General features: G+C 34.1%; 1 protein-coding gene and 1 pseudogene across 1 annotated transcript in view; both read left to right on the forward strand.

Moving 5' to 3' along the window:
* Positions 1–2590: 2590 nt before the first annotated feature.
* LOC148583876 (uncharacterized) lies at positions 2591–4639 on the forward strand (annotated as a pseudogene).
* A 12580-nt stretch (positions 4640–17219) lies between these two features.
* LOC148583877 (protein RESTRICTED TEV MOVEMENT 3-like) overlaps positions 17220–24034 on the forward strand; it is a 29143-nt gene continuing 22328 nt past the window's right edge. Inside the window, 6 exon segments of the mRNA XM_088510805.1 lie at positions 17220–17286; positions 17565–17615; positions 17618–17699; positions 17799–17968; positions 18110–18307; positions 18310–18397. Of these exon segments, the coding sequence (XP_088366931.1) occupies positions 17220–17286; positions 17565–17615; positions 17618–17699; positions 17799–17968; positions 18110–18307; positions 18310–18397 (656 nt within the window).

Raw genomic sequence — 24034 nt, forward strand, 5'->3', positions numbered from 1 at the left:
TCCAACAATGACACCCCCTCCCATCAATTTTATTTTCTTGTCAAGGGCAGCATCTCAATTAATTTTATACATACCACAGGATTCTCCAACCACCTTGAAACCCCAATATTCGGATGTCATAGCTCCTTGGTATTTTTCAGCAACTCTACTGCATAGAAATCCTTCAGGACCTTCTTTGCATTTTTGACCAGTTGTTTCGAGTGTAGGAACTCTCCACCAAATACCACAACATTTCTATGAAGCCAGATTCCTCTTGCTATAGTGGCCATTAATTTGAATGCTCCGTTCTCAAACTTGTCCGTTAGCCCATCACGTAGAAGCTCATAGGTATCACCACAAAATGTGACATATTTTCTACCTCCGCCTCACAAATTGGACCAATTATATACTCTTCCACATAATGCTATTTTCAATTCAGAGACTCAATTATATACTCTTCCACATAATGCTATGTTCAATTCAGAGACTCTAGAGCACTCACCTGATTCCTGCATGAAAAGATTTTTTTTCTCACATGGTACGCACTTTTTATCGAGAAATTTCCCGTCGGTGAGCTACCCCAAATTAATTTGTCGGTATGTACATTTGAGCTGAGAGGCAAACTATATATATATATATATATATATATATATATATATATATATATCTCTGTCACTAGGGGTACATTCCACCATCCAGTGCCTTCATTAATAAGATCCTTGGCTCGAGCCTTCCTCTCCAACCTTCAAAGTGGCGATTACCCCATAAAAGAAGGCCGGTTCGAAAGCCATTTGTCTTTCCATATTTTTATGTTGGATCCATCTCCCACATGCCACACTAGCCTTGCCTTCAAGAGGTCCTTTGCCTGCCATATACTTCTCCATGCATAGGAAAACCTGTTCCCCAAGCCTAATTCTAGGAAATTCTCTGGTGGATAATTCTTCTCTTTTATAATATGTGCCAGTAAAGAATCTGGTTATTGGACCCGGCACGATCCTTGCTTACATAGAAGTACTTTATCAAAACACTCCAATTCTTACAACCCCATCCCACCCATATAGCATTTGAATGCCCCGTACTTGTCCAGCTCATTCAGACAATTTTTGAGTAATTTTCTTTATGTCCCCATAAAAATCGTAGCATCGAAGAGTTAATTTCCCAACACAATTTTAGGCAACAAAAAAACACTCATACTACATGTTGGGATAACTTGAATTGCATGCAGCCTTGATGAGAATTTCTTTTCCCGCTTCCATATGAATTTCTTCTTCCATTCATTAATACCTTTCCATATTCGCTCTTTTATCCCTTTTAATGTACGAGTTTTTGATTCCCCACCATGGAAGGCAAGCCAAAAAATATTTTTCAAAACTAGTAGATGCTTGCTCGCCAGCCGGAGCAAGAATATATTATTCTCTAGCTTCCCTTTTTTCCATCCTATTGAGAGAAATAAATATGACCATCGGCCATCGAGTTTAACCATATATTGGAACTCCTTCCGTAGTCGTTTGAGCTTCTTCAAAATATCAGAAGCAGGGGCGGATCCAGGGAGGGTCGACTGGGGGCATATGCCCCCAGTCAACCCCTAAAAATTCTCCTTGCCATTTGGTAAAATTTTTTTGTATGCCCCTCAGCCGTGATTATGTCCTCTCTCAGGCATAAGTATGCCCTTTAGCCATGATTATGCCCTCTCCCTCGTGCTTTAGCCATATATTATGCCCCTTCGTAAAATGAAATTTGAAAAAAATTAGAAATGTAGTGTTTCAGACGAATGGAAGGAAGAAGACAATGAATAATACTCTAAACGGTGCGTTTTCTTTTTTGGGAATATTGACTGGGGGAGTGGGGACAGGCTGCAACAAATATAAACAAAACAATAAAAAAAATTAAAGAATGATGGGGAACAGCAGCCGTGTAAGTTAAAAAAAAAAAAAACAAAAAACAAAAAACAAGACGCCAAGCCCAAAGTGGGGAACAGCGGCTGTGTAAATTAAAAACAAAATAAAAGACTTTGTAAAAATAAAACACGCGTGCTTGCCAGCCTTGTAAAAATAATTGTTCTTTTAAATAAATTGTCTTAATATTTATATAATTATACTGCTATTAAGCCTATTTTTGCTAATTGTTTTTATATTTAATTATTTATGAATTTATATAGTTTTTTTTTCATACTTTAATTGTATAAATATATAATTGTAGTTGTCTGAAATTATGGAGAAAAATAAGGATTCTATTGACCTCCAATCAAATTCTAAACAACCTCGTGTTGAAGTAGATTTAACAAATCTGTCCAGAGATCCTTGCTTTAGGAAAAAAAAAAAAGAAAAAAAAGTGTGATTATCATCCTAGTGATAAAGACTAAATTCGAAGAGCATATCTACAAATAGGACAATTGAATTAGCGCTAGTAGTGACAAAAAAAAAATTGTAAGTTCTATTTATATGTTTTAAAACATAATTAAAAATTGTGTTGAATTATTCACTTATTCGGTTCATTATATTTTTGTTCAACTTTGTTTTTGTATTCATTAAAAAAATACACCAATGCAAAAAGAAGACCAAAAAATTATTTTTTATATTTAATTATTTTTTATATTTTATTCATTAAATAAATGCCCCCACATAGGAAAAACCCTACGTCCGCCACTGATCAGAAGGCGTTCATCTTTACATCGGGAGAAAGAGTGGTTGAAAAGAAAGACATGGAAGATGAAACTGGTTTACTCTCTCTCTCTCTCTCTCTCTTTCTCTCTCTAATTGTTTGTTACTTGTTGACTAAATTAATTACCCAAAGCCCTCCTTCCTTCCCTGTTATAATCTGAGAAAAGAAAATATATAAATTACCCAAATATTGTCAACGTTTAAAGTAAAAGATTTTGATCTTTAACAACTACTATATTCCCTCTGACCTCTGATTTAATATACAACTATTAGCAGAAAGTTTCACAATAATAATTAGCTCTAATGTAATGGTTTTTTTTTTTTTTCTCAGGAATAGTACGATCAACCACAGATTTCCCACCAGCTCATGATCATTATACATTTCAAATCAAGAATTTCTTTTTACTATTAGGGATGGAGGCGGAAAAATGTCACTCAGGCCAGTTTGAAGTCGGTGGCTATAAATGGTGCATCTTCGGGACTCCTTATAGAAACTAATAATAATCTAAAAAATTTGAGGAAACCTATAAAAACTAATAATAATTTAAAGAGATTGAGGAAATAGATGAAAGAGACAGAATAAGAGTTACTGCCTACATCAACACGTTAAAGCCTTTGATTTAAGTACAAAACTCTATTTATAGAATTGTGATTTGAATAGTTTCAAGTACAAACATATTACTTAAATTATGGTTAACCGTTCATTTAGAAAATACAAATCAACACTTTTCATTAATGTTTATATCCTTAACACCTCTTCTCGTTTCAATTGTTTTGGTTTTTTATTTTTTTTCAAATATAAAAATATGAGCATTTTCATTTCCATCTCTAGGAGATTGGAACTCTACCCAAATGGGAAAAAAAAATAGCAATGGGTACGGTCACTTCTCTCTATACTCGGCAATAGCAGCAACCGATGATCTTCCACTTGGCTGGGAGGTTAATGCGAACATAATATTCTTTGTGTTTGATCAAATTCGAGACAAGTACCTTAGTTTTCAAGGTACCTTTACCGAAAACTTAGTCTAAATCTTAAGTTAAAAACTTTGATTGCAATTTGTCCATATGAATATTCCTCTTTAATATATTTATGTTTTGATTTGATATTTGACTTTATTGTTGCTTGTGAACATCAACAACAAAGATGCAAATGGGAAAGTAGTAAAACGCTTTCATAAATTGAAGACTGAATGGGGAATCGATCAATTACTTTCCCATGATACTCTCAATAATTCATTAAATGGATATCTTGTTGATGACACTTGTGTCCTTGGGGTGGAACTTTATGTTATTAAAGGTCCTTTTAAAGGAGTGTGTTTCACGATGATAAATGAACCTCAAAGTGATTATTTCACTTGGAAGATTGACAAGTTTATGGCCTCGAAAGACAAAGTTTATTTCTCTGAGCAATTCACTGTTGAAGGGACAAAATGGTATGATTGGCATTTTGCTAACTCAGCTTCTATATCAGTCTCAAGTATAGGTTTACTTATTCTGTTAATTTACAACCTTTTCTCTTCATATGTTGGATATAGTAAGCTGTATCAATATTCGCCGGGAGGAAGAACAGAATTAGACTCAAGGGTGACTCTTTATCTGTTCTTATGTAATCCGGAAAGTCTTCCTCCTAATAGAAAAATGTACATAAAATACAAGCTGCGAATAAGAGACCAAATCAATAGCAATCATCTTGAAAAGACAGGTTTGTTCTCTTCACTTTCGCAAACCTTCACTTCTTTTCTACATGAATAGAAGAAAATTCTCCTGAAAACTTACACCCAAAACCAATCTAGGAAAATATATTAAGTAATATGACCAAGTCCAACTCTTACCTTACAGCTGAGGATTGGTTCTCTGGTCCCGTCTTTCTTGGTTTCTATAAATTTTCGTCAATGAGAGAGCTACAGGACACATCAAAGGGCTACTTGGTGGGTGATACTTTGTTCTTTGAATGTAAAATTGATGTCATATCCGTTGTTAAGGATTTCTCCTCAAAATAATTGTACGTTTATGTTGGAGGAGCACAAGGTTCAATTTGTTAATAGTTCTTGCAGGTTGTTTTATGTTATTTGTTTGAAAGTGTTATGATGCCACATAAAAATAAAGTAATTTTAAATATTTTGTGTTGTTAATATTTTTGTTTTTAAAACAAAAAATAAAATGGATAATGAAAAAAACCTTAACTAACAAAGCCTGAATTTTATGAATAAGATTAGGGAATTTTGTCATCCCCTTTTTCTTTTCTTTAAAATGACATGTAAAATTTTTAAAGGATATAAATCCTATTTGCAAGTGCTCAAATTGAATTCCTTCGTTCTATTGCACTGGTTAAGGGGTTTATATAGCCAGTACTTTTTTTGCTGTGCTGCATACTTTCAATGACTTGCGTATGATAATACGTGGGACAGTGGGAAACCTAATTAACTTGATCAGTTTTCTTAGTATTTTGGATTTTTTAGCATGGTAAATTGGTAATAACGTTCAAATTAACGGCAAGCTTGTCGGTGAAGACCCAAAACACAAATAAGGAAGGGTTACAAGGAATCTGAATAGGAAAGGGGTGGGTTCCGGTCCCTAGAAAAGACTCAAGACAAAAATAACCGCTTCAAATTTAATGGTGATTTTAAAAATCATGACACATTTAGGAGTCCGCCTAACATTGTCCAAATAGGTTCGTTTGATTATCAAAATTTGATGATTAGAAATTTTGAGGCCTAAATAATTAATTAATTTTTTGTTCAAAATGGTTTTAAATTCTCGGTAATAATAAATGGCACCAAAAAGGTCACAATATAAAAAGGGTTCAAAAGCTATGGTTGTTTTGGTTTAGAATTTTCGACTGAATCAAATCTTAAAAATGGTTGATTAATTTTTTTTTCTTCTTAATTAATTGTCTACCATTCTTCGAATGTTTCACCTGGGCGGCAGCAACATCCATATTTGTCGCATTTTTTTTTTTTTTTTTTTTTCAAGTCATTGGGAGAAATAAAAAGACATATTGGGAAGCTTAAAAGTTCTTTTTTTCATCCGACTAAGAAAAAGATATATTGCACCTTTAATTAATCAGGTGCAATATATGGAATTTAGAGTCTGTTTGAAATTATGTTTGAGAGCTTAAAAAATATTTTTAATACTTAAAATGCTAAAAAGTTGTGCAAAATAAAAGCTAGCATGTTTGGTAAAAAATTTCAAAAGTATTTTTTTAAAAAATTTTTTACTCTAAGGATGCATTTGGGATTACTCTAAGGGTGAGGTCTTGGGCGGGTCCCAAGTGAGTCCTGGTCGGGTCCGAGGCAGGTCTGGTCGGGTCCCGGGCGAATCCCAGTCAAGTCGCGGCGGGGTCCCAAGCAAGTCTTGGATGGGTCCCAACAAGGTCTAGGGCAGGTCCGATGTTTCTGGTGAGGTCCAAGGCAGGTCCGGTCGGGTCCAAGTCAAGTCTCAGCGGGGTTTTGGGTTGGTATCGGTGGTGTAACATCCCCAGTCCGTTAAGACTGAGTTTGCCACTTTTCTTCTTTTTCAACAAAAATTCTTGCAAAGATCTATAAGGTCTATCAGAGTACTTGATTTTAAAAGATACGAAAATGTATAAAACATTATTCAAGAGATTTTATTACAAGCGAAATTAGAAAACATTAAACTTTAGTTGCGGAATATCATATCATTACAATAACTTATATGAAAAGACTTTGAAAATTAATAATTATTCCCACCCCATTCCGGCCTCCTATTCCAGCATCCTTTCTACCTGAAAACAAGAAATAAAACTGAATGAGCCCAAAGGGGGCCCAGCAAGTAACATCCACGACCATAAATAGTTTTACTCCTTGTTCTCAGTTTTGAAAATTATTTTCGCAAATAAATATAATTCTAGCCATAATAATATCTGTATGTACGGTTGCATCTCCCGTAACATATACATACTATTACATCTAGTAATAGATCATCGTTGTAAATCATCTTTATAAATCATCATCATAATGCATCATTATAAATAATCTTTGTAAATCATCTTAGCATATCTTCGTTGAAAATATAGTATCATTTTCTCATAATAAGGCCCATGTACACTATTACCCCTGTGCACGAGGGTTGCGGGTCCTTGTGACCATGGCACTGAACTGTGGCCACAGCCATGCCCGACCGTCAATTAACTCTTTCTTGGTGCACTCAACGGTCTAGTTGATGGAATACCACCTTCTGGCATAGCCTCCTTCAGTGGTTTCGCCTCCATCCGAGTATCGGTACCGAACTCTCATCTTATCTTATCTTGGGGCCAAAAATACTCTCCTCCATACATGTGCCCTCATTTCATAAACATTTATCTCATCTCTTGTACTTTTCTTTGTACTTCTTTTGATGCATCTTAGGGCAACATGTAGGAGGGTTTATCATCATTTTTCTTTCTTATAATCATCATCATTTCTCAACTTTCTTTTCTTAAAATGGAAACTTTTCCAAATATAAACTTGTTGTGCTTAAAAAGCCTTTAAAGAAATATAAACTTTCTAAATAATTCTTTTAGAAATCCTTCATGCATGCAACATAACTTCATAATACGTAAATAAAATAATCATTTACAATTTACTAAAGAATGAATAAATAGCATGACATGAAGTAACTTTAGAAGGGGTAGTGAATTTACTTACCTCTAGACTGAAGCTAAAAGTGGTATGAAGGAATCCAGTTGCTCCAATATGACTAACACCACTAGTATATCTTTTGAAACTAATTTCTAAAGTCCGCTATCTCTTGTGTTCTTTCTTTCTTGTAGCGCTTGGTCTCGCCCTTTCTCTCTCTGTTCTGAGTAAACACTCTTAGAAAGAAGAAAGACCGAGTAAAAAGCGGAAGAAGGAAGAATATATGCAAGAGATGGGAGAGGAGATGAGTGGTGAAAATTCTGAAGGAGAAGAGCTCTATTTATAGGAGAAAATCAAACACTATTCTACCGTCAATTTACAATTATACCCTCATTTTACTATTTCACCAACCCTATACTATTTCACCAACCCTATACTATTTCACCAACCCTATACTATTCTACCTTCAATTTACAATTATACCCTCATTCTATCTTCAATTTACAATTATACCCTCATTTTACTATTTCACCAACCCTATACTATTTCACCAACCCTATACTATTTCACCAACCCTATACTATTCTACCTTCAATTTACAATTATACCCTCATTCTATCTTCAATTTACAATTATACCCTCATTTTACTATTTCACCAACCCTATACTATTTCACCAACCCTATACTATTTCACCAATTACCATTCTCTAATTACCACTCTCATAAATTTCCCAAGAATTAAAATCCTTAGCTACAATGGATATTAAAATAACATCATTATCAAAATAATCTATTTAAATAGCTTTGAAAATTCTGGGACACTACAATCTTCCCTCCTTATTAGAATTTCGTCCTCGAAATTAAAACCTATAATATTATCGTCCAATCTTCAAGTTGAGGGATTCAGATAATATTCCTTTCAATCCTTCATCAAAGCTTACTCTCTTTTATCATATTGAAATTCCATCTCCTTCTTCTATGAGTAAATCTTATTCACAGTCTAAAGTCTCAATTTCTGCAATCATTCATCAATTCACACTAAAATCTTACCTCAAAATCTTTTCCATTGTTTCTTTCCAACCTCAATAACAACAATCGAGTTATTCATCAACAGTCTACAATCAAGGTTTAAACATCAAATTAATAAATCATGTGATCAATAGTTCATACCTCCAATCATCATAGTCCTCATTTCAAGCCTGCAATAATTCTCTCGATCTAATTTAATCAATCTTATCAAAAAGGTGTAAAAATCATCCCCGCCTATATTCTCTTTAGTATCTCAGTATTCCAAATCATGCATACGAAATTTTAATATGATGCTCTAATAATTATTAACTTCTCACCATCATAAACCTGTAAAAGTAAATAGCACCAACATTCTACAGTTTATATTTTCCAAAAACATCATTACATGAATATACCTCAGAAGTGACATCATAATTCGATTCATTCTAAATACACATCCGTTTCTATTTTCTCATCCCAACTTTTGTGTTGATGCTACAATATCAGCGAAAATCTTTCAGTACTACATCTTTACTTGATAAATCATAACTCAACAATAGAAACTCGTAATTATGATTTCAACTCAAACGAAATACACGATTACATCAAATGTAAGATTCTCATCCATTCTTGACTAATACATATTGTGCTTGCTGCGTTCTAGAGATGAAATTGATAAGCAAGCAAAGTAGGATATGGGTAAGTTTCCAGGCTGGAAGTTCCAAAGTACACATGCTATAATTTCTCTCCCTTGGGTCTTGCAAGGTCAAGAAGAGAAAGAGAGAAAGATAGTCCTGTTGCTTTCTAGAAATGAAGATTTGAAAAGTATTTCAGGACATGGCATGTATGTGAGACTTTCAATATACCCACATCGGATGCTCTCTCTCTTCTGTCATTTACGAAGACTGAGAAGAAAAGAGAGATATTTAGCCTGAGAAGCATGATCAAGGATAATCTTGCTTCCGCAGGACATGATCAACGATAATCTTGCTTCAATGGTTTACTACTGAGAGTATAAGGTGTTGGGTTTGTGAATCAAATCGTGATGCTTGCATTTTTCTCTCTTTTGAGGATATGCTCAACTGGAAGAAAAGTCGAGCTTTCATTGTATGGAAGGCTATTAACAGAAGATTTCAGGCGAAGGAGTATGATCAGAAGGCATGTGTTGCAATGGAGAAAGAGGTGTGAATTTATAGGAAGGGTTTCTGGATAATGAACGAGCGCGTGGTGCGCGTTGGCATGACAATTCATTCAGTTGCCCACGCATGGTATTTGAAGTCGTTGATTGAACAGTGGGTTTGAAAAATGAGCTCAGTCGAATTTATGACAGGAGACAAGATCCTACTTCCACGGGATCTTTTGACAAAATTTCCATCGCGGCCCGAGGTCGCCTAACGCTTTGTTGTTTACTGTTTATTTCACCTGAAGTGAAAAATTTCTTTAAAGCCACTCGTCTGCTACTTCCAGAAACTTCAAAAAAAAAAATCTCTTCAGTTTCTGACGCTTAGTCTCTTCTCAGTACTTCATCTCTCCCAATTTCTTCGTATTCTCAACTATTTTTCCTTACTCTCCTAAATATGGGAGTATCATCATCATCCGTTAACAACCTCGATTTGAATGTTGCTCCTGCAGCACAACCCATTGTTATGCCTGACGTGCAACCGGAGGTGCCTGTTGTTCCCCCTGAAGTGTCTGCTATTCATCCCGTCGTACCTGTTACACACCCTAATGAACCTGCTGCATATCCTAACGTATGGCAGCCAACTTTTGTCTTTGACAATCGTCCTACCACTATTCACGATTCTGTCATGCTCCATGATTCTACTGCTGTAGCAGTGGCCAAAGGTTTCGTAATTCCACGGGATCAAACGTTCTTAGCTGATAGGTCGGATACTGATGCTATTAATAACTCATTGGCATTCAGTATCCAAGGTGCTGCTTCAGTTTCTGACATGGCACAACGTTTGAGTGCCAGAAATGTTGAGCTGAAAGTCTCAAGAAACCAAATCGGGGTCTTACAGCGAATGCTCAAATACTACAAACGAAAACACGTGGATTTGAAGCAGGAGAATACTCAGCTGAAAAAGATGGTGTTATCTTACGCAGAATACTTGGGACCAAAGATGCTAGAAATGGAGAAGAATACCGAACGTCTCCAGCGACAGCACGAAAAACTCCGGGTCGATGTTCAGGGGTGTTGCAAGTCTCTCCGCACACGCTCTAGTCAGGTACCTCATTAGAAATAAATATTCTCTTTGATAATTCAATTATATAAATATATACGATTCTGCTCATACTAGGTTTTTTCTATGCAGAAATAATTTTTCTGGAGCAGCTCTGAGGAATCATCTGCTCATCATTACCATGTGTCTCTTTATGCAACAAATTCTCTTCTTTCTTTTTTTTTTTTTTTTTTTTTTTTTTTTTTTTTATGGACACTGGTATGTAATAATATAAGGAGCTTGTTCTCCAAACATTTCTTTTCGTAATCATTCAGTACTCATTTAATATTCATTATGAAATCATTCTGTCATTGTAATAACTTCCTTTAAACAAACAATCTGTTTAGCAAGTTAATCACTCAATAAAACATCTAAGTATGCACCATCACATGTTATCAACCTCTAAAATACTTTAATATCATTGAACATATATCTTATAAGAGAAATTTAGATCATGTCACTATATTATATCACTGTATCATATTGTCTTTCAACTCTTACCTTTATGCTTCAATTTACCTCAAGAATAATAATCCATTATCTTTACTTAGTAAAAGAAAATTATATCAAAAGCTTTGGCATGTAACTAAAATTTCTCATAATTTCATATCCACTAATGCCTCAAAATTTAAATATTATCCACAACCTAGGAGCATCAATTCATCCTCAAAACTTTAAGCATCACTTCAATATAATTTACCTCAATTACAGAAAACCTAGCACCTCAAATTCTAAGAATCACCTCAAAGATTTCATGAATTGTACCTTAAAGTCATCACAATCATTTGAAAATATCAAAATCCTTAAACCACAACTTTATATATCAAAATATCTTATAGATTCTAGGGTATACCTCATTTGCATTTATCCCTGCAATACTTAGGCATTCACTTCATGCCACTACGTAATCCTTATTCATCAATCCATATATTATAACATCAATCATAGTATCATTATTGTCATCGACCAAACCTTAGCCATTACCAAAAAAACTCATATAAACTCTTATATCATTAATTCAGTTCAAGAATCATTTCACAACCGACATCCATAAGACCATTCATTACCAAATCACTTACACAATTTGTCTCACAACCTAAATCCATAAAACCATTTTCTCACCAAGTTAATTTCACAAATCATCTCGCAACCTAAATCTATAAAATCATCATACGATTTTTAAATCATGATCAATAATCTTTTCTAAATCCTCGAGACACCTTAAAATATACCCTTATCAATCGATACTCTAGAAAACTGCCGCAAATCCAAATAGGCAGATACTATAGATCACAACCTATCTATAAAATAAAAATTCATCTCCGTCATTAACATGATCACAATAATAAAATCCTCCAAATTAATCACACTAGGATGATTTTTTTTTTTTTTTTTTTTTTTTTTAACAAAAAATTAACCATTAGAAAAATGCTCATGCATCATTTATTAGAGACCACACAACAATGCACACTCTACTTGGCCGGAATGTGGCTTCTCATTAACCCCCCAAATTTTTTTTTTTTTTTTTGTTTTTTTTTGTTTTTTTTGTTTTTTGAAAAGTCTGCCAGAACCTTATAACCTTTGCTCTGATACCAAAATTGTAACATCCCCAGTCCGTTAAGACTGAGTTTGCCACTTTTCTTCTTTTTCAACAAAAATTCTTGCAAAGATCTATAAGGTCTATCAGAGTACTTGATTTTAAAAGATACGAAAATGTATAAAACATTATTCAAGAGATTTTATTACAAGCGAAATTAGAAAACATTAAACTTTAGTTGCGGAATATCATATCATTACAATAACTTATATGAAAAGACTTTGAAAATTAATAATTATTCCCACCCCATTCCGGCCTCCTATTCCAGCATCCTTTCTACCTGAAAACAAGAAATAAAACTGAATGAGCCCAAAGGGGGCCCAGCAAGTAACATCCACGACCATAAATAGTTTTACTCCTTGTTCTCAGTTTTGAAAATCATTTTCGCAAATAAATATAATTCTAGCCATAATAATATCTGTATGTACGGTTGCATCTCCCGTAACATATACATACTATTACATCTAGTAATAGATCATCGTTGTAAATCATCTTTATAAATCATCATCATAATGCATCATTATAAATAATCTTTGTAAATCATCTTAGCATATCTTCGTTGAAAATATAGTATCATTTTCTCATAATAAGGCCCATGTACACTATTACCCCTGTGCACGAGGGTTGCGGGTCCTTGTGACCATGGCACTGAACTGTGGCCACAGCCATGCCCGACCGTCAATTAACTCTTTCTTGGTGCACTCAACGGTCTAGTTGATGGAATACCACCTTCTGGCATAGCCTCCTTCAGTGGTTTCGCCTCCATCCGAGTATCGGTACCGAACTCTCATCTTATCTTATCTTGGGGCCAAAAATACTCTCCTCCATACATGTGCCCTCATTTCATAAACATTTATCTCATCTCTTGTACTTTTCTTTGTACTTCTTTTGATGCATCTTAGGGCAACATGTAGAAGGGTTTATCATCATTTTTCTTTCTTATAATCATCATCATTTCTCAACTTTCTTTTCTTAAAATGGAAACTTTTCCAAATATAAACTTGTTGTGCTTAAAAAGCCTTTAAAGAAATATAAACTTTCTAAATAATTCTTTTAGAAATCCTTCATGCATGCAACATAACTTCATAATACGTAAATAAAATAATCATTTACAATTTACTAAAGAATGAATAAATAGCATGACATGAAGTAACTTTAGAAGGGGTAGTGAATTTACTTACCTCTAGACTGAAGCTAAAAGTGGTATGAAGGAATCCAGTTGCTCCAATATGACTAACACCACTAGTATATCTTTTGAAACTAATTTCTAAAGTCCGCTATCTCTTGTGTTCTTTCTTTCTTGTAGCGCTTGGTCTCGCCCTTTCTCTCTCTGTTCTGAGTAAACACTCTTAGAAAGAAGAAAGACCGAGTAAAAAGCGGAAGAAGGAAGAATATATGCAAGAGATGGGAGAGGAGATGAGTGGTGAAAATTCTGAAGGAGAAGAGCTCTATTTATAGGAGAAAATCAAACACTATTCTACCGTCAATTTACAATTATACCCTCATTTTACTATTTCACCAACCCTATACTATTTCACCAACCCTATACTATTCTACCTTCAATTTACAATTATACCCTCATTCTATCTTCAATTTACAATTATACCCTCATTTTACTATTTCACCAACCCTATACTATTTCACCAACCCTATACTATTCTACCTTCAATTTACAATTATACCCTCATTCTATCTTCAATTTACAATTATACCCTCATTTTACTATTTCACCAACCCTATACTATTTCACCAATTACCATTCTCTAATTACCACTCTCATAAATTTCCCAAGAATTAAAATCCTTAGCTACAATGGATATTAAAATAACATCATTATCAAAATAATCTATTTAAATAGCTTTGAAAATTCTGGGACACTACAGGTGGGGTGTCGATTTGAGAACGAGATGCTCAAACTCAGAAAAATGTTTACAATTTTGAAAAATAGAAATTATTTTCCGAAAATTAAAGAAGAATTTTCAGTCAAATGAAAAATATTTTCTGTTGACTATTTTTTTACGTCGCACCAAATACCCAAAAATATGGATAACATTTTCCAAAAATCATTTTACGACGAAACAAACGGAGCATTAACAAGAGTAGAGTGAATAAAGATTTTGATTGCTTATTGTCCAATTTAAATACCCAAAATTCTCAAGCACTTGCTACTATCCAGCGTCATGTAAAGTAAACCGCAGGAACGTAATTAGTTGATTATCCAAAGTATATGAACAAATTTTTTGTTAAATTATACATTTCATAAGCTTTGCAGGGTTTTTTTACACGGATATATATAGATTGAATGTGAGGTGGCTTTTAAAAGTATAAATATATCAAAATTCAATAATAACCACTCCAAATTTAATGATGATTTTAAAAGTCACATCACATTTAGGAGTTTACCTAACATTATTCGGAACAAGATCCTCTGAGAAGATCCAGTTCATGGTCAGGATCTTTTTCAAGAGATCCTGAAGCCATAAATAGGACATATGTCCCATTAATAAAAATAAAATAAAATATTATATATTTTTTTAAAAAAAATTATAAAAAATTAAGGGGTGGCTGGGGTTGGCTTCGGCCACCCCATGGCCCCCCAAGGGCTAAACGATTTTTTATTTTTTTATTTTTTTTTTATTTTTAGTTTGGGTTTAGGGGTTGGCCGGACCACCCCTGGTCGGCCATGAGAGCCACCCCCATCTAAAATGGGGTAGTCTAGCCACCCCTATGACTAAGATGGGGTGGCCAGCCACCCTTTATTTTTTTATTATTATTATTATTTTTTTTTAATCTGAAAATTTTTTATTATTTTGTTGTAGTGGGACATGTGTCCTATTTGTGGCTCTAGGATTTCTAAAAAGAAATTTCAAACATGAACTGGATATTCTCTAGTCCATTATGAACTGAAGAGGATCATATTCCACATTATTCAGAACATGATCCTCTCTAGTCTATTTTGGACTGGAGAATATCTAGTTAATGGTCAAGATCTCTTTAAAGAGATCCTGTGGCCATAAATAGGTCATCGGTCCCATTAATAAAAAAATAATAATAAAATATTATATATTTTTTTAAAAAAAATTATGAAACAAAATTATAAAAATGGTTAAATACCTCAGACCCTCCTAAGGTTTGCCAACTTTATTTTTTCACCCCTGAGGTTTTATTTTTATCACAGGACCCACCTGGGGTTTTGATAAAGGACCAAGTTAGTCCATCCGTTAGTTGACCGTTAGGACTGACACGTGGACCAATCAGATGTTGACACGTGACACCTATTTAATTTTTTTTTAATTAAAAAAAATGTCTTTTTAAAATTAAAAAAAAAAAAAAAAAAAAAAAAAAGAAAAGGAAAAAAATTGGGGGTGGCTCTTGGCCATTTGGGGGTGACTTGGCCACCCCCTTTGGCCTTGAGGGTGGCCACATCTGGCCAGATGAGGGTGGCCGAGCCACCCCCTGGGCACAGTTTTTTCCTTTTCTTTTTTATTTTTTTTATTTTTTTATTTAAAAAAAAAATACATTTTTTTTAATTAAAAAAAAATTAAATAAGTGTCACGTGTCAACATCTGATTGGTCCACGTGTCAGTCCTAACGGTCAACTAACGGATGGACTAACTTGGTCCTTTATCAAAACCCCAGAGGGGTCCTATGATAAAAATGAAACCTCAAGGGGGAAAAAATAAAGCTGGTAAACCCTTGGGGGTTTGAGGTATTTAACCCTTATAAAAAATTAAGGGGTGACTGGCTACCCATTGGTGGTGGCCGGACCACCCCAGTTGGGGCTGGGGGTGGCTTCGACCACCCCATGGCCCATGGGGGTGGTCAAACCACCCCCAAGGGCCAGATCTAAAAAAACAAAAAAATAAAAAATCGTTTCGCCCTTGGGGTGTGGCCGGACCACCCCCAAGGGCCCTGGGGTGGCTTGAGCCACCCTAGACCGGCCGCCGATCTAAAAAAAAAAAAAATTTGTTTGGCCCTTGGGGGTGGTCGGACCACCCCCAAGGGCCCTGGGGTGGCTTGGGCCACCCCAGACCGGCCGGCGGCCACCCCATGGCTCTTGGGGGTGGTCCGGCCACCAGCAAGGGCCAAACGATTTTTTTTTTTTTTTTTTTTAGTTTGGATTTAGCGGGTGGCCGAGCCACCCCCTATGGCCAAGATAGGTTGGCCAGCCATTCTTTATTTTTCTATTATTTTTTTTGTAGTGTGACATGTGTCTTATTTATGGCCGTAGGATTTCTAATAATAAATCTCAACTATGAATTGAATATTCTCCGGTCCATAATGGATCGGAGAGGATCCTATTCCACATTATTCGGATAGGTTAGTTTGATTATCAAAATTTGATGATTGGAAATTTTGAGGCCTAAATAATTAATTTTTTTTCTTTTCAAAATGGTTTTAAATTCTTGGTAATAATAAATGGCACCCAGAAAAGGCCACAACATAAAAGCGGTTCAAAAGCTAAGGTTGTTTTGGATTAGAATTTTCGACTGAATCAAATCTTAAAAATGGTTGATTATTCTTATTATTATTATTATTATTTTCCTTTTTATTTCTCTACCATTCTTCGAATACGAGAAATATATAAATGCCACCAGTCCTATAATACGAGGAAGTTTGGTGATTTTTTTTTTCTTCTAAATTTGAAAATACAATATAAGATAACATCAACCAATTTAGATTAAAGTATTGACGAAATGATAATCATTACACTAGAAAAATCCCAAACCTCATGTACCCTTAACATCACACTAATTCAAAAAAAAAAAATTCAATTTATTTAGATTTGTACAATTTATAGTCATTCTCTCTCTTCTACTACATATATATTATTATTGGACAGAAATTTCTTCCAAACCAGTCTGGAAGAAGTTTGCTATTAATGATCTTAAGGATCTAATGTGCATTTTAAATATTTATAAACACTTGGCACAATTTTAAATAAGTTGAAAGATATTTCCTTCAAATTGGTTTGGAGAAAATTTATATCCATTATTATTTGCCCCCTTTTTTTTCTTCTCTTTTTGGGAGAAACAAAAAGACCTATTGGCCGTTAAAAAAAAAAAAGACCTATTGGGAAGCTTAAAAAGGCACATAAATGCATAGCCTCGTAACTCATTTGAGATTCTTCAAAATATAAGAGTAGAGTAGAGGAACACCAGGAGAAGAGAAAGAATGGTTCAAAAGAAAGACATGCAAGGTAAAACTTGCCATCCTCTCCCTCATGACGATGATGGAACTGGTATACTCTCTCTCTCTCTCTAATTGTTGGCTACTTGTTGACTATATAAATTACCCAAAGTCCTCCCCCCTTCCCCTGTTATAATCTGAGAACATATATATATAAATTACACAAAGGTTTCAAAGGAAAGATTTGGAACTTTAAGAATTACTCTACTGCCCAACCCTCTGACCTCTGATTTAATACACAACTATTAACAAAAAATATCACAATAATAATTATCTTTATATCTTTTGAATATAATTTTTCTTCTTTTTCTATTTTTTTTTTTTCTTCAGGAATAGTACGATCAACTACAGATCTCCCACCAACTCATGATCACTATACATTCAATTAAAGAATTTCTCATTATTGTTAGGGATGAAGGAGGAAAAATGTCACTCTGGCCAATTTGAAGTTGGTGGCTATCAATGGTGCATCTTCATGACTCCCCTTCTTCTTTCGGCTATTGGTTTCTTTTTCCTTTTTTCTTTTAATAAAAAAATATGAGCATTTTTGTTTACATAGTCTAGGAGATTGGTACTCTACCCAAATGGGAAAAAGAATAGTAATGGGAATGGTCACATCTCTCTATACTTGGGAATAGTAGCTACCAATGATCTTTCACTTGGGTGGGAGGTTAAGGCAAACATAAGATTCCTTGTGTTTGATCAAATTCGAGACAAGTACATATGTATTCAAGGTACCTTTGCCGAAAACTTAGTCTAAATCTTAAGTTTAAAAACTTGATTGCAATTTGTCCATATGGATATACCTCTTTAATATATTTATGTTTGGATTGGGTATTTGACTTTACAATTGCTTGTGATCTTCAACAACTTAGATGCAAATGGGAGAGTAGTAAGACGCTTTCATAAATTGAAGACTGAATGGGGAATTGGCCAATTGCTTTCCCATGATACTCTCGATGATTCATCAAATGAATATCTTGTTGATGACACTTGTGTCTTTGGGGTCGAAGTTTTTGTTATTAAAGGCATTGGTAAAGGAGAGTGTTTGTCGATGATAAATAAACCTCAGGTGATTATTTCACTTGGAAGATTGACAACTATACGGCCTTGAAAGATAAAGCTTATTTGTCTGAGCAATTCACTGTCAAAGGGAGAAAATGGTAATCATGATTGGAGTTTTGTTCTTCTATATCAATCTCAATTTACAATTCGTAGTTTACAATCTTTGTCTTTGAATTTTGGATATAGGAAGTTGAGTCTCGAGCCAGAAGAAGGAGGAACCGGAGTCGGCACATACATATCTCTCTATCTGAAATTAGATGATTCAGAAAGTCTTCCTCGCAGAAGAAAATTGTACGCAAAATACAATCTGCGAATAAGGAACCAAATCCTTGGCAATCACCATGAATGGACAGGTCTGTTCTCTTGATTTTCACAAAAATATGCTTTGAACTTTCATTTCTTTTTGACATGCACAGAAGAAAATGCTCCTAAAAATTTACATGAAAAATGAATCCAAGAAAATCTAATAAATTTGATTGACTCTTACCTCATAGCTGAGCACTAGTTCTCGAAACCCAACTGCTCTTGGGGTTTCAACAAGTTTTTGTCAAAGAGAGATGTACAGGACTCATCAAAGGGTTACTAGCTTGGTGGGTGATGCTTTGTTCGTTGAATGCAAAATTGATGCTATATCCGTAGTTAAGGATTTCTCCTCAAATTAATATTATGTTTTATGTTGGAGGAGCATATATAAGGCTCAATTTGTTAATGGTTTTTAGAGGTTGTTTTATGTTATTTGTTTGAAAAAGTGTTATGATGCATAAAGTAATTTTGAGTGTTTTGTATTTTGTATAATCTGTTAATATTTTTGTTTTAAACATAAAAAGCAAAAGGGAGGATGAAAAAATGTTAACTAACAAAGCCTGAATTTTACGAATAAGATTAGGAGATTAATTAGGAAATTTTGTCATCTCTTTTTTCTTTTCTGTAAATATTTTATATGATGTAAATCCTATTTGCACTGGTTAAGGGGCATATAATGTAAACTAACAATTTACAATATGTTAGTTTACAATCTTTATCTTTGTATTTTGGATATATACGAAGTTGAGGCTCGAGCCGGAGGGAAGTGGAATCAGACTCAACACAAACTTATCTCTCTATCTGAGATTAGATGATTCAAAAAGGCTTTCTCCCAACAAAAAATTGTACGCAAAATTCAAGTTGCGAATAAGGAACCAAATCAATAGCAATCATTTTGAACATACAAGTCTATTCTCTTTATTTTTCACAAAAAATGCTATAAACTTTCATTTCTTTTTGACATGAACAGAAGAAAATGTTACTAAAAATTTACATGAAAAATCAATTTAAGTAAATCTAATAATATGACCAACTCTTACCTTACAGCTGATTACTGGTTCCCTAAATCCGGCACCGGTTATGGTTTCCGCAAGTTTTTGGCGGTGGGAGATCTCAAGGACACATTAAAGGGCTATTTGTTGGATGATGCTTTGTTCATTGAATGCAAAATTGATGTTATATCCGTAGTTAAGTATTTCTCCTCAAATTAATGTTACTATTATCTGGAGAGACATATTTTATTTTGTTAATGTTTTTCAGATTATATATATATTTTGAAAAAAATTATGATTTGGATGCAGTTTTAACTTTTAAATATTTTATGTTTTGAGCTATTTGTTAACGTTTTTCAGTTACACTGACAATAGGCGGCAGACCTAAATTGATCAGCTTTCTTATTGTTTGGGGTTGTTATAGCATGGTAATAACGTTCAAATTAACGGCAGGCCTGTTGCTAGACAGACCTTAAATTTACTCCTTTACCTCCCAAGTGTCCGTAAAAAATTGGAAATAGACCTATGTAAGGGTTATACATATAATGTATATAATGAATTATTTCAGGGATTTAATTTTGCTAGCTGCACAATTTTTCTTCACCACATCTTTGGCCAAAAAGAAAAAAAGAAATTTTTTATGGAGTTCGATTTACGATAAATGCATGTGAGACTACCTTCTTCTTTTTTTTTTTCAGCTTTAGAGAGTTGTATAACTTGTATAGCTCTTTTCCAGAGATAAATCAATTATAGTGTTCCCAGGACCTGAATGTTGCTGACGGATTTAGTACACCTCAAAGCAGGGTCGGCAAAACAGGTACTCGTTTATCCTATGCATGTTTTTTTATAATAAGATTTTAGATAATTCATACATCTAATCTAAAATCTTATTATAAAAAAGCATGCGTAGAATAAATAGGGACGTGCCAGGTACCTGTTTTGCCAGCCTTACCTCAAAGTGGACAGTGTTATGCAAAAGAATGTGGCATTCTTATTTTATTTATATATAATTTTTTTTTGAAACCATATATAAATTATTTTTGTTGTATAATTGGGTTTAGTAAATATATTAGTTGGAGCATCTCCAGCAGCATTAGGTATTTTACCTAGTGAAAAAACACTATTCTTTATTTTACCTACTCATTTTTCTATACAAACTTCAACAACTTCTTTATTTCATTCTCTACTTTTCTTTAAATATTATTATTTAATCTTTTTTTATTTTTTCACTTTTCTCTCTCCTTCACTCTCTCTCTCCCTTCGTCTCAACCCAAATCCCCCATGGCCAACTTCTGCAATTATCTCTTCCCTCTCCTCTCTCTCCCTTCACACCACCACAATCCAAGAAAACTTTCAACTTTGGAGCTTAAACAACGTTGCCACAGAAGAAGGATTTGATACTAGAAGAAAGAAGATTTTGATACGATCAGCCAATGGTGGATTTAAACCCCATCCACTATGGTGGGTTCTGGTGCTCATGTTGGGAAACTTTTTATTTGAATTTCGGATGATTTTAGGTGTGGTTAATTTGAGGATAAGAGTTGGATTTCAAATCTTTTATTTGCTTTGGTGCTCATGATGGGCATGGCTTAGGTGCTTTCTCTGCAATGGACACCTGTCTTACTCGCAAACCATATCGAATTGAAAGCTAATGCAACAAACATGAGAAAATCAAACGCTTGGTCTTGAAGAATTGGGTCAGTCTCATTGAGTGTAGGTGAGGAAGAATGATTTGATACTAGAAAGAACTATAAAAGGAGGGGTTATTGGGTGGGTTTGTCCAGAAAACCAAGAATGCTCGATGAGGAAGAGGAAGAGGGAGAGGGAGAGAGAAAAAAGATTAAAAAACATTAACATAATGTTACAGTGAATAGCTTGATATTGCTATTACTGTAACAAAAAAGTTAATTTTGCTCTTTTGGAGCTAATCTGTTAGAGCTAAAAAAGAGCAATAATAGTTAAATGTAGCTAATATTGCTCTTTTACCTAATTTGCTGGAGATGCTCTGCCTAATAGGTAAAATAACTGTACGGCCCCATTTGGTTCGCGGATTAGACCTTTGGATTGGACTAGCTAACACTAGGTATAGCTAGTCCTTTGTTTGGTAACACTCTATTCCTGGAAAAAGTCTATTCCCATAGGATTACTAATCCTATACACACAGGGTTAACTAAGCCATTCAAAAACGAGTGGCTTAGCTAATCCTTTCCTGTGGGATTAAAATTATCGTGTAAATTGCCCACAAAAACCACACCCTTCTAGCACCCACGTCTCTCAAGGAGACTCTGCAAAACGATCTCCATCTCTCAAAGAGCAACGATCTCTCTTCTCTGGGCAAGGTATCTCTCTCCCCCTCTCTTCTCTTCGATTTTTCTTCTTTGTTTCTTGGTTATTTCATTTTCTCTCTGTTTCTTGAATTTTTTTTTCTCTCTGTAACGTTTCTCAGTTTTTTTTTTCTTCTGTTTTTTTATTTATTTTGATTCTCTGTATCGTTTCTCTTTGATTCTGTTTAGGGTTTTTTTTTTTTTTTTTTTTTTTTTTTTTTTTTTTTTAATTCTGTTTCTCCATCTCTTTTTCTCTATACTTTCTCAGTTTGATTTTTAATTCAGTTATATATATATAACCTGTGTTCAAGCGTACAACCTGTGTTCAAGCGTGTATATATATATATACCCAAAACGTTTCTGAGTTTTTTTTTTTAATTTTATTTCTTTTGATTCTCTGTATCGTTTCTCTTTGATTCTGTTTAGGGTTTATTTATTTTTTTTATTCTGTTTCTCCATCTCTCTTTCTCTATACTTTCTCTTTCTCTATACTTTCTCAGTTTGATTTTTAATTTAGTTATATATATATATATATATATATATATATATATATACACACACACGCTTGAACACAGGTTGTTCAAGCGTACATATATATATATATATATATATATATATACACATGCTTGAACACAGGTTGTTCAAGCGTACAACCTATGTTCAAGCGTGTATATATATATACACACACGCTTGAACACAGGTTATTCATACCTGTTCAAGCGTGTATATATATATAAAATTATATATACATGACATAACTAAAAAAAAAAATTATAGTAAAATTGTTTATCTTTCAATAAAAAGAAAAGAATGAAAGTCCTTAATAATATAAATTGTATTTATATTATAAGGGTATTTTAGGAAATAAGATCATAATACGATTCTATTCATCAACATATTGCATTGTACCAAACGAAAGAATGGGATTAGGTAGTCTATTCCAGCGTTACAACCAAACAAAGGAATAGGACTAGCTAATCTATTCCCAGTGGTAGCGAATCCCAGTGGTAGTTAATCCTTTTCCAATGGACTAGACAATCCGCGAACCAAACGAGGCCTACGTAGTTAGCTAATTTTTTAGGCTTTAGTTTGGCTGGGCTTTATGATAGGTTTAATTGGGTAAATAGAGGAGAGAAATATTTAAAACAAGTGAATTTGAAATATTTTAACTTAGCCGCATTTATTGAATATATTTATGTAAATTATTTGGCCGCCCATTTATGGATACTTAGTTTATTTTAATCCAAAAAAAAAAAAAAAAAAATCTTCAAATAGCTCGGAGAGCTCTTGGCTGAACTCCCCAGGCTAGCTAGCTTCAAATTAAGAGATAAGAGATTTTCTTAAAACATAAGCATGGCTTTATTACATAAACACAAATGCATGAATCCATGATGATAGAGTTATTAGTTTATATGGATTCGGCTTCTACCGCATAGCTGCTGTAGTGTGGTGCAGTTTTGAACTGGAAATAATTGTGGGTCCCACCCACTTAATAGGTTTTTTTAAAAAGAGTAGAATAAACAAATCATTAAGAATTAAATATTATAAAACAATTAATAATTGTAAAAAAAATTAAAAAATTAAAAAAAAAAAAAAAAAAAAAAGCAAAGCAAAGCAAAGCAAATAAAAAAACCAGGGGTGACTAGAGCCACCTCGCATGGCCTGTTTGAGGGTGGAAAAATCAAACCATGGCCATTGGGGGTGGTCCGAAGCTTACACTGCTCTCCAGGCATGGAAATATGCAATCAAAGAAGACCCATTGGGGATTTTAGACACTTGGGTCAACTCCGATGTTTGTTCTTACAAAGGAGTCTTTTGTGCAGATTCTGAAGATGAGATGGATGCTTCGCCTGGCCCTGTTGTTGTCAGCATAGATCTCAACCATGCAAATCTTCAAGGCACTCCCGGCAATGAGCTCTCTTTCCTCACCGATGTGTCTCTGTTTCACCTAAACAGCAACAGCCAACAGGTTTTCAGGCTCGGCCACACCCATACGTTCATTATTCAACACTTCGTATTGTTTATATATAAGAGGACTAAATACAAACAGCTGGTATTCATTCGAAATCGAACCTTCAGATCCTCTATTTAGTTTCAATTCTTAATTGCAAGTAAA

This window comes from Corylus avellana, chromosome 9, assembly GCF_965113065.1.
Source record: "Corylus avellana chromosome 9, dhCorAvel1.hap1.2, whole genome shotgun sequence".
NCBI lineage: Eukaryota > Viridiplantae > Streptophyta > Magnoliopsida > Fagales > Betulaceae > Corylus > Corylus avellana.